The 12,278-nt window shown below is 41.7% G+C and overlaps 1 protein-coding gene across 1 annotated transcript in view; it reads left to right on the forward strand.

Annotated features, from left to right (window-relative positions):
* The first annotated feature begins 550 nt into the window (after positions 1-550).
* The window catches only part of CERS6 (ceramide synthase 6), a 329,510-nt gene continuing 317,782 nt past the window's right edge, over positions 551-12,278 (forward strand). The window contains exon 1 of the mRNA XM_023188162.3: positions 551-911. Coding sequence (XP_023043930.1) covers positions 742-911 — 170 coding nt within the window. The 5' untranslated portion in view covers positions 551-741. The remainder of the gene's footprint in view (positions 912-12,278) is intronic.

The raw sequence follows: 12,278 nt of genomic DNA on the forward strand, positions 1-12,278 counted from the left end.
CAAACCATTCTGCCTCAGTTCCTGATTTTTCACCCTGCCTCTCCAAGCGCGGGAGTGGAGGATCCTTTCCCTCCTACTTCCTCCTTTGCTCTTTGCTCCCCACCCCGCCCCTCCACCCCCCTTCCCCCCCGTTCTCCTTTTGCTTTCCTCCCGGAGCAAGGCTGATTCTGAAGCTTGGCCGCAGCCCCTACCTGCTGACCCACCGCCTCCGGGTGCACAGGAAGAGGACTGAGAGCCCTGAAACCCCAGCGGGGCAGAAGCCAGCGTTCTGAGCATGTGCGAGCAAGCCAGGGGGCTAGGACGGATTTGGGGGGCCGACTTCAGGTCGTCGCCCTAAGCACAAAGCGAGAGAGCGGTGAGAACAGGGGCGGGCGACACTCCCCGGAGCGGTGCCCCTGCGCCCAGGGCGCAGCGACTGCGCCCTGCCCTCCGGGCGTGGGCGAGTTGGCCGCGTGTGTGCCTCGCTGTTTGACGCGAAGACTAGCCAATCAGGGCGGGCGGCCCAAGCTGCCATGTGACGGGCGAGGCGGCCCCTTTCCCCAGCGCGGCCAGAGGGAGGAGAGAACCGGGGCTCGCCGCGAGCCTTCGAGAGCAGCGGCCGCGGAGGAGGCGGCGGCGGCGGCGGGCGAGAGCGGCGGCGGCACAGGCTCGGGGCCAGCAGGGCGCGCATCCCCGGGCGCCCTGCGCGGTGGAGAGCTTGGCGGGCTGCGGGTGCCGCAGGACAGGAGTGGACAAAGCAAGATGGCAGGGATCTTAGCCTGGTTCTGGAACGAGAGGTTTTGGCTCCCGCACAATGTCACCTGGGCGGACCTGAAGAACACGGAGGAGGCCACCTTCCCGCAGGCTGAGGACCTCTATCTCGCTTTTCCTCTGGCCTTCTGCATCTTCATGGTGCGGCTCATCTTCGAGAGGTAAGAAGGGCTGAAGCCCCTCCTCCCCTCCCTCTGCACACACACGCGCGCACACGCACACTCGCGTGCTCTCTGGCGCACGCCCCCGCGCCCCCAACGCTCGCGTTCACGCTTCCCAACCTTTGTGTTCGGGGAGGGGTTGCTGACCCCCGTGCCCGGCTGGCTTTCTGGGAGCCAGAAAGGGTCTGGCTTGCCACGGATTTCCTCCCGGGCGCCGGGGAGGAGCCGCGGAGCGTTAGGGTCGCCCCCTGTGCTCCTGGGCCCTGCTCTCTCCTCCTCCCGGCGAGGGCAGGCGAACAAAGGTGAGCGGTGGTCTGGTTGGGGACTCGCCGCACTCGGCGGGGCTCGCTCCTCTCCGCCGGCGCGCCACGCAAGGCTGCCAGGCAGGGCTTCCCGCCGGGGCCCGCGCCACCCACCTGACAACCAGGAACGTTCCGGACGCGCGGCCAGGAGGGAGGAGGAACCGCGCACACTTCAATCTTTACGCTCCGGCACATGGATTGTAGGGGTTGTGTTTCAAAAGAATTCGCTAGGGACTTCTTGGCTTCTGGTCGCTGTTTGGTTTTTATCCGTGACACTATCAGGCCCACAGTCCTGGCAAATAGGGGATAATAGCATTTCAGGTCATTAGCGGTTTCTTTAAAATAGGATATGACAGGACGGGTGCACATCCTGCAAATGGTCATATTAAACTGACAACCCTGTCCTATGAATAATTATAAACTTCTTTTTTGGTATTCGAAGGCACTTAAAATTTTGAGGAATTGTCATGCAATTGTATAGTTCCTCGGTTTGGTTGGATATCTCCATTGTGTCACATACAAACTTGTGTTATTCTCATGGAATCCGTTTTCATCACGAAACTAGATTGTGCCTGCCGTTCATTCTCTGGGTGCTGCTACTGAAAGAAAACCGGGACAGCAGCACACTTTTTTTTCCTTCGTAACAGAAAATACTGTCTTCCCCTTTCTTGTACCCTCCCCTTCCTCTGCCCAATTCATCAGTAAAGGCGGAATTTCTTAGATCTCAAAGTAGAGTTTAGATTGCATTTCTCGCTTCCACTCCGCCTTTCTTCCCCGCCTTCAACTCACCTTGGTTTGGTTCCTTAAGCTTTTGCTGGTACCTCATTTGCTGTTCCTCTTTGCCTGAAAACTGCTATTGAGGATGGCAGAACACGTCTTTTGAGTCATTTGCTGCTGGAAGAGGCAACAAAGCTTCATGAGGACAAAAAGTATCTTTTGTTTCAGGAAGGTATATTTTTCACTGGACAGTATTGCTGCTTGTAAACGAAGTCAGCTGTTCGCCTGCAGAAATTGACATGCACAAAGCAACAGACTTAAAGACTTATGTTTAAATTGTTGGAATCTAATACAGATGTGTCATTGATCCTATATAAAAAAGAATCAAGAAAGTCACAGCACTGCTGTGACTTACTGTGAAAAAGTGGGTGTGTTTGCAGGTGTAGAGTTACTTCTAGAGCAAATGTTTGCTTACAGAAAATATGAACTCTATACAGTTCTGCAGTCTCTCCACAAACAAGCAGACTCAGGGATAGCAGGTTGCTCTATGTTGGCACATAGTAGGGGATCTACATACAATTGCTGAATTCTGATAAATTGTGTGATAAATTCTGGCTGGGCTCACTTTTAGATAGCTAATGCTTTTGAAAGAGATGTGCAGTCTTATGTGTTGGAGAACAAAAGCATGATCTGTGCACAAAAAGCTGAATTTTCCTGACATCCTCCTTCTCTGTGCTGATTCCAGGCTGTTCACTGTGTTTAAAAAAATTAATTTGTTAGAATAGAGATGGCTTTGTACGTAGATTGTGTCTACCTTTAAAAAGATAAACACTAATGTAATAGTTGAAAATTGGAAGTACATTTTTCCTCTTTCTAAACATTTTTTATTTTCTTTCTTTTTTTCCATAATCCCATGACTTGACTTAAAGTTTACATAGAGGGGTGAGCTGCTTTCAATTGTCAGTCACAGCAAATGTCCTCATATTGATATAAAGTGAGTTGGTCAGTTTCCTTCAGGCCGTTGATCTAAGTAGAAGAGATTTAATGGCTTGTATGGAAAGTGAAAGTTTATGGTTAATGTTCAGAATAATAATCAAATATGGCACATATGTCACAGAATGCTACTGACTTTTGGAAGACTGTCTACTTTGTTTCTTCCTATGACAGCTCTATCTTTAACCCTTCAGACCTTTTCAATTCTCTGAAAATCCACAATTTAGTTGTATCTACAGTTAGAAGTTCTGCATGTTTCTCCTTTTCTCAAACCTAAATGACATATTCTGGGATCCAACCTGTGACCTTCATCTCAGTAGCAACCATCAAGGGCCTGAATCAATAAAACAGAAACATTCAATATTATCACTGCTACAACTCACTTTCAATAGCCTTCTAGCATATTGCATATACATTCTTTTCTTTTGCAGCATTCTATAATGTGTATGATAATTTTAAAAGCCTGTTGTGAATCCCTTTGTAGAATGAAATGCTTTTGTAATAGGAATAATTCTCTCAAGAATCTTCTCCTTTTATGCTTTGTCATTTATTTCAAAGCTGAGACCATACCTAAGAAATACCTGTTTATCCAAGTTTTTATTTTACATTAAGTGAAGTCAGTAATGTCCTTGTTGAGGCTAAAATTGTGAATTTGAATGCCTTCTTCTCAGTCTTAGGTATTTCTCTCTACGAAGAGAAACATCAAAGAATTGACTGAATTGGACTTTGCCCAGTTAAACAGTCCTGTCTTTTCGTTTTCATCCTGGCTGTTGGGGTGTTGATAGTGGAGGCATTGGTAGCTAGAACATATCGCTTTATGACAGCATATGGACAGCAATATGGAAGCCCAGCATGGTTGGTAAAAAATGGGGCAGCCTAAGGTCAATGACTTTTGGCTGAGTCTGTGAAGATCTCAAAGCTTGGTGGTTTTTAGCATAGCCTTTATAGCATACTTAACTCTGGGTAAGGACCAGAAGGACCACTGTAGCGACCAGCTGATTGACATAGTAAAGTATGTGTGTTTTTTTTTTTTTCCCAGCTGGGCTGTTTCTCTTAGAATAAAAATTGTATACCATTATATTATGTTGTTAACTTGATCACAAAGAACAAAATGTTATTTATTAATAATATACCATTGTCATCTATTTGATTTATTTTTGATTTAATGCTTGTTTACATTCAGTAAGCCATCCTCAGGAACTATAATAAATATTTCTTCCAACTTCACTTTTTCAAAAATGTGTTTTGCTATGGTATTTATAAATGTGGAAATCGTGCTGATTCTCTGTTTAGAAATAAAAATTTTTTGAGTTATTGTTACAAATGTTAACTTTAATGCCGTGGATTTAGGAGAGATGCAGAAAGTGTGGATTGGGAATCAGAACACTCAAATTCTAGTCAAAACTTAAACTGGGGCAGCCTCCTAATTTATCTCTGTTTTCTCATTTATGTGTTGAGGCAAATGGCCTTTGTAACTTGTTGTTTTCACCCTCCTGATTCTTTGATTCCTGTGGATCTTCTGTGCTTGAAGATTACTAATTATTATCTGATGAAACTTTGAAGTGGCTGAATGTCTTTTTTTTTTTTTGAGACATGTTCTCCCTTCATCAACAAGACTGGAGTGCAGTGGCATGATCATGGCTCACTGCAACCTCCACCTCCTGGGCTCAAGCAATCCTCTCACCTCAGCCTCTTGAGTAGCTAGGACCACAGGCGCATGCCACCATGCCTAGCTAAGTTTTTGAAATTTTTTGTAGAGATGGGGTCTCCCTCTGTTTCCCAGGCTTGTCTCAAACTTCTGGGCTCAAGCAACTTGCCCACCTCGGCCTCCCAAAGTGCTGGGATTATAGGTGTGAGCCACTGCACCTGGCCAAGAGATTTTTTTTTTTTTCCCACAGAAATATTGTAGCCAATGGTTTTGTTTCTTGTATTTTTCAGTTGTGTTTTGAGTCAAAAGAATAATTTGGGCTGTTATCATTTATGCTCCAAAAAGCTACAGTATTTCAGAATAACCAACAAAAGATTCTACAGAGAAAGCAATTGTTGGTTTCCTTAGACCTCTTTTAGGTAGAACCCAGAGTAGGCCTGGCACCTCTTGTGGTGACTGGGTAAGAAGGAGAAGCTAATTCCTGCCAGACTGGCTCTCAAAATGCTAGGCTATGTGAGGAGTGTCATCCTTCGCAAGGCTGACAGCAAAGCCTGGCTTCACTCACTCAGCCCAAGAATGATCTGCTGTCCCAAACCTTCAAGAAACGACAGGGTCTCAGTTGTGTCTGAGGGAATGTCTGGGCAGCAGGCTTTTTCTTTTAGATTTATTGTCCGCTAGCCTTGGGTGAGGCCTTTGAGGACAGTTGAGAGAGAGAGAAAGAGAGAGAGAGAGAGTGAATGAGAATGTGTGTGTGTGTGTATGTGTGTCTGTGAGAGAAAGAGAGAATGAATGAATGAGAATGTGTGAGAGCGTGTTCTTGGTTGCTGATACTTAGGGGGAAAAGAGGGGCGTGAGTAAATGACTGCCAGGAAGCAGTGGGGGTATCAGGTCAGGTTCATTACTGAAGGAATTTGTTCCTCACTGTTCCTATAGTGTACCTTGTAATGAAGAGACTGATCTGATATATTTTAAGAGTGTTTGAGAACAACTTGCATGCAACCATGGTTTTCTCATGCAATCAGTGCTGGATATTAAACCCTATGAGTGTTCCTTATTTAGCTTGTTAAGTTATATGGCATGATTCACATTGAAACTGTGGATACCTGCTTTGCCAGAGACTAGTGTGTGAGGCAAGAGTGGGCTTCAGGCTGGGTGCAGTGGCTTATATGGGAGGATCACATGCACCCAGGGAGGCTGAGGCTGCAGTGAGCTGTGATTGCGCTGCTACACACTCCAGCCTGGGCAACAGAGTGAGACCCTGTCTCAAAAAAACAAAACAAAAAAAAGTGGGCTGCAGTCATAAATAGCTTCTCATACTTTCTGAGTGGGATAGGAAGGTTGAATGACAGTGGATGTTTTCCTGGAAAACAACCTGAAATCAGAGGGTTGGCATTCTTTGCAGAACTTAGTACAGTTTTCTCATCTAGTAAAGTAAAAAGTTTTGAATTTACACAGTGCAGTAGTTTGGCTATTTGTTATAGGTTAATTTGTGGGTAAAAGGCATAACATTACTGTTAAGGGGCAGTGCCTTAGAATGGTGGAGGAGGTAGGTGAGATAATTTTAAATTATCGCAATGATCTAATGTCATCTAGGATTATGAAATTAATACCCTGAGTTCACTTATGACTTCTCTGTTGAAAATATTTGAATTCTCTGTGGACAGGGCTAGTTTTCTCTTGGATTCCTAGTTGTAAAGTGTTTCAGAAGTGGTTGCTTTTCTGTGATGGAGAAGGACAGGTGGCAGCAGAGGGAAAATGGGATTTCAGGTGAGTTTCTTCCATCAGCATACCAGTCAGACATTGCTGCACTATCCTCAGGCTGCCCTCTTGTATTTTACTAACCTGATTAAACCTTGTTGCTGAACACCAGAACTGAGGCCTGAGTTGTATATTAAAAGTTTCAAATGTTATTGCATACACTTACATTTCTTCCTCTTATCACCAGGTGAAACCAGATTTTTTATTTATTTCTTACATAGTTGGGACTCTCAAAATTTTATTTTTTTCCTCGCTCATCTTCTTTTGATTACTTTCTTAAACACTTTTGAATCAGAATACTGGGGTTCCAGATTGTACTGTCTAGTTGTGTCACTTAATTTTTCTTAGAAACCATTTTTCATTTCTTTTTTTTTTTTTAAAGGTAAACAGGATTGCCTTGTATAGCACAGTGATCCTTTCATATTAGCAATGCCTTGAGAATCTTTATTCTTAAGATTTTATTCTTTGGTTTCTTCCCCCAGCCACCTTTTAAAAATGATTTCATGAGCTTTTTTTGGTCTCTCTTTCCTGACACCATAATCTTTATTGACACCTATACTGTGGCATGATTGAACACAAAAGGGTGATTATTTTATTTATTTACTTGTTTTTTGGAACAGAGCCTCACTCTTGAGCGCAGTGACATTATCTTAGCTCACTACAGCCTTGAGGCTCAAACAACTCTCCTACCTCATCCTCCCCATAGCTAGGACTACAGGTGGGTGCCACCATGCCTGACTAATTTTTAATTTGTGTTCAGTAGAGATGTTATCTTGCTTTGTTGTCCAGGCTAGTCTCCTGGCCTCAAGTGATCCTCCCATTTCGACCTCCCAAAGCACTGGGATTGCTGGTGTGAGTCACTGCAGCCAGTCAGGGGGATTCTTGCAATGTCTTTTTGGGGTTTCTTGTTACTAATGCTGTGGATGTTTGGGTGCATGGTCTGAAGCTATGACTTGGTGCTTACCATTTATTTTGTTTGATGTTTGACTATTTTGAATGACTGCCATTTTTAATGAACAACTTTTAAAGTTTTGGAAACAATAGTAACAACTAATATTTATTCCTTAATGAGTTTATTACTTTACATGGTTTACTTTATTTAATCCCCTGTCAGGCTGCGTAAGGTGGATACTAATTTTTCCCCATTTTATGGATGAAATTTAGGATTGAGAATTTAGGAAATACACTTAACTTTATATAACTTAAAATAGCAATGTAGGAATTTGGAACTAGGTTTCTTGATCTAACAATTTTGGTGATCTCCTATTCTAAAGTAAATATCATGAAATCATGCTGTATATATATATGGTTTTATATTTAGCCTTTTGCCATTTAATGATATAATCTGAATATTTTCCATGTAATTGAACTTACTCAAAAATATTTTTAATGACTATACACCATTCTATACTATAGTTATACCAGAATTTACTTAACCAGTGTTCATATTTTTAATGGGTATTTAGTCCATTTCCAGTTTATTTACATGTCTTTTAATTCTTGATGATTTCCTAAGGAATGTTTCCTAGAGGTGGCATTTCTGAGCCCAAAAGGATAAATATTTTAGTGTTCTTGATGGATACAAATTGCCAAACTGTTGTCCAGAAAGATTATACCCATTCGTATTTCCTTATCAGAATATAGGTTATTATCATTGGAAAAAATCTGGAGGCTGAGCACCGTGTTTCATGCCTGTAATCCCAGCACTTTGGGAGGCTGAGGAGTTTGGATTGCTTGAGCCCAGGAGCTTGAGACCAGCTCAGGCAACATGGCAAAACCCCGTCTCTACAAAAAAATACAAAAATTTACTAGGTGTGGTGTTGCTCACCTGTAGTCCTAGCTACTTGGGAGGCTGAAGTGGCGAGATCATGCCACTGCACTCCAATCTGGGTGCCAGACCATGACCCTGTCTCAAAACAAAAAAATTTTTTTTGCTTTGTATTGAAAAAAATGTTACTGTTATAATGTGTGTTCTTATATTGCTTATGATAAACTTATTTCAAATATTTATTAGTAATTGGTATTTCATTTTCTGTGAATTCGGGTATATTTTCCTATGGGGATGAGGAGATGTAATTTTTATCTTTTTTCTGTAAGAAATTGGTGGCCTTCAGGTTTTTTCTTTCTTTTTAATGCAGAGTGGTCTTATCTCAGTCTATGTCTCCGATCACATATTTATACTTTTTTTTTTTTTGTGACAAGGGTCTCACTCTGTTCCCCAGGCTAAAGTGCAGTGGCGAGATCTCAGCTGCTGCAACCTTTGCCTCCCAGGTTCAAGCGATTCTCATGCCTCAGTTCCTCAAGTAGCTGGGATTACGTATTTTTAATAGAGATGGGGCTTCACCATGTTGGCCAGGCTAGTTTCGAACTCTTGATCTCAAGTGACCTGCTTACCTTGGCCTCCCAAAGTGCTGGGATTACAGGCATAAGGCACTGCGCCTGGCCTTATACTTTTTTATTTATTTCTTCCTCCCGACTCTTCCCCACATGCTAAGTCACCATCATCAGGAAGGGAGCTTCTCAGATTTTAGATAGTGGAAGGAATACACTCAAGAGGATGATGAAGTAACTGATAATAATACTTTGTTATGGAGAGTGAGGCAGAGAAAAAGGGCTGGGAGGAAGACTGAGGCATCAAGAATGAATGGGTCTTTATGAGGGAAAGAGGGATAGAGCCTAAATTAAAAACAAAAAGAAAAACAAACAAAAAAAAACTCCTGTAATAGATTATCTAAATTCTGGGTGAGTGAGACCCCATGTCAAAACAAACAAACAAAAAAAGACTTACTATTATTAGGCTAATCACTAGGGAACTACAAATCAAAACCACTATGAGATAACGATTAGGATGGCTGCTATCAAAACAAAAAAACAAACAATAACAAGTGTTGACTAGGGTAAGGACAAATTGGGTCTGTTGTGCACTGTTGGTGGGAATGTAAAATGGTGCAACTGCTATGGAGGTTCCTCAAAGAATTAAAAATAGAATTGCCATATGATACAGCAATGCTATCTCTAGGGGTATACACCCAAAAGATTTGAAGTCAGGGACTCAAAGATATATTTGTATACCCGTGTTCATCATTCACAATAACCAAAAGGCAGAAGCAACCCAAGTGTCTATTGATATATGAACAGCGAAACAAAATGTGGCGTATACATATGTCTCAATTTGTTTGGGCTGGTACCACAAAATACTATAGACTGGATAATTCATAAGCAAGAGAAATTTATTGCTCACAGTTTTGGAGGCTGGGGAGTCTAAGATCAAGGTGTGAGCAGATTTACCATCTGGTTAGGGCCCACTTTCTGGGTCACAGATGGCACCTTCTCACTGTATTCTCACATCACAGAAGGGGCAAGGTGGCTCTGGGGCCACTTCTCTAAGGTTACCCATCCCATTCATGAGGGTTCAGCCCTTGTGACCTAATCAGCTTCCATAGGCCCCACCTCCTAACACCATCACACTTAGTTATTAGGTTTCAACATGAATTTTGGGGGGGGACACAAACATTCAGACCATAGCAACGTACAATTGAATATGATTCATCTTTAAAAATGAAGGAAATTCTGCTACAGCATGAATGAGCTTTGAAGACATTATGCTTAGTGAAATAAGGTAGTCACAAAAAGACAAATACTGTAGGATCCTACTTATATAAAGCACCTAGAGTAGTCAGACTCATAGACACAGGTAGTGGAGTGGTGGTTGCCAGGTGCTGGAGGGCAGTGCAGAGTTTCAGTTTTGCAAGATGGAAAGAGTTCTGGATGGTGGTCTTGGTTGCACAACAATGTGAATGTACTTAATGACATAGAACAACATGCACTTAAAAATGGTTAAGATGGTAAGTGTTATGCTATGTGTATTTTACCACAATTTAAAAAAAAATTGAAGATTTGCTGACTTTAAAGGTCACTAGAAATTACTGCCTTCATTTTCTTGTCTTGACATTTTTCTAGTTAGGAACAAACATCCCAGTTCTGTTGATCTCAGTTCATCAAGCACTGCCTTTTTTTTTTTTTTTTTTTTTTTTTTAAACTGCTTAATTCCCTTCAAATCTAGGAGAGCGCCTCTTCTTTCCAGAATCATCTGGCATGGGTGGGTGGGAGGTGAGGGCTGATAGAAGGAGGGTTTTAAACCCAGAGAGCTCTTAAGTATCCTGTTTTTTTAAGAAGGCACTTGAACTGAACATATCATTTCAAGTCCATTTGTTAATATGACAACTTAATAATAGTAAACTGGCTGCACGTATAGAAGAGGAGAGCAAAGTATCTTTAGCAAAGCACATTGTATAGTTTCAGAGGAGCCTAGGATTAAAGCCAAGTCACCTGGTAAGTACACAATCCATTTAAAGCAAACCAGGATAATGAGATAAAACTCTCCTTAGCCGCCTAGGCCACAGGTATATCCTATGGAAGCTCTGGGTGAGTGAAAATCAGATTTCATCTTCCTCCCTAGTTTTCAGTTTAAATTTCCATGCATTTTACAAGCAAATGATTCAAACACTTGAATACTTAAATGTGATTTTTCTCAAATGCTGCATATTATAAAAACAATCTGATTGGAAGCAGTCAGGTACATGTTATTGAACAGTAGTTTTTGAAGTTTATTCTAATGTTTGGTCATTGTACAAAATACTGCTTTCCGTAATTCATCTGTAAGAATGTTTTAGGCAGTGCTGTTTTTCTTTTTTCTTCTTTTAAGGGAGAACTTCCTTTATCTCTCTACTGGTCTTCAAAGTGGACTTCTCTTGGACCACTCCTGCCTTCTATTCCTACTTTTGCTTTTATTATTATAATTTAGAATTGGATTGTGGGGCTTGATTTTGACAAGGCTGAGGTTAGAGATATACAAACGGTTTTTAATTGCAGGAGAGAGGCATTCCTTTACTAGGTAACCTTTTTCACACAGTGACCTAAGAGTAACATTTGTTTGTGACTTGCCATTGTCTACATAAATGTCACATCTTATCTTTGAGATTTTCAGGTTACAAAGCTACTGTGTGTGAAGCTGTGGTTAAGATTGTATTTTTTTTTCTTTCTTTTCCTCCATTCCTTCCCCACCCTCCTTCCCTCTCTTCTTTCTTTGTCACTTCCTCTATTCTTTCTTATTATTACTGGTACAGACCCTTTATTAAAGACACAGGGAAGTCTTTGAGAGAAGAGGAGCAGCATAGAGTTAAGAGTGGGGGAGGGTGTTTAGAAAACTATCTAAAATCTTGTCCAGGGACACAGTTTGGCAAGTATCAGAGTAAAAGCTGCCAGCTGGTCTAAGTGGCCCTGTAGATCTTGTTTTAATAGCTCACCATTTCAAAGCAGAATAAAGTGACTTGCTGGTTTAAGCAGAGTGGCAGTTTTGGACACAATAACTTGAGTGAAGAAAAACTGAGAATGAGGCAAACAGTCATTTGGGCATTATGGAAAATGGGAGACGAAAAGGGCTTTGTATGTCAGAGGATGTGTGTGCATCTTTGAGTGCATGGATAGACTTGATAATAGTATATTTAAATTATTTTGCTATTTTGTTTATCTATTGCAATTAATAGACGTGTATTTCTAGCTATAATTGAAAGGAAAATGGGTGGGATATCATATCAGAAAGATTACGGAATTCAGGTTTAAATTCAAACAGTGCTGTTTATTACCTGTGCAGTAATAGACAACATATTCTCCCAAATTTGGTGTCCTCTCTTGTAAAATGGAGAGTATGCTCCTTTGCAGTATTGAGCACTCTCTGCAAAAATGTACATAAGGGGATTCAATGAAACTTGGTTCTTAAAAATACACATTGTGTAGAAAATAATTGATACCAGAGTACAGTATTTAGTATCTGCTTGAGAAATACTGTTCTGTAATTTGATTTTCTAAAAAACAATAAATGGGTATATGTGTGGGGGCCCAAGGACATGGGGTCAGGGTACAGCTTGTGGAAGCAGTAGGGCCTGTTTA

Source organism: Piliocolobus tephrosceles, chromosome 11 (assembly GCF_002776525.5).
Source record: "Piliocolobus tephrosceles isolate RC106 chromosome 11, ASM277652v3, whole genome shotgun sequence".
In the NCBI taxonomy this organism is placed as follows: Eukaryota; Metazoa; Chordata; class Mammalia; order Primates; family Cercopithecidae; genus Piliocolobus; species Piliocolobus tephrosceles.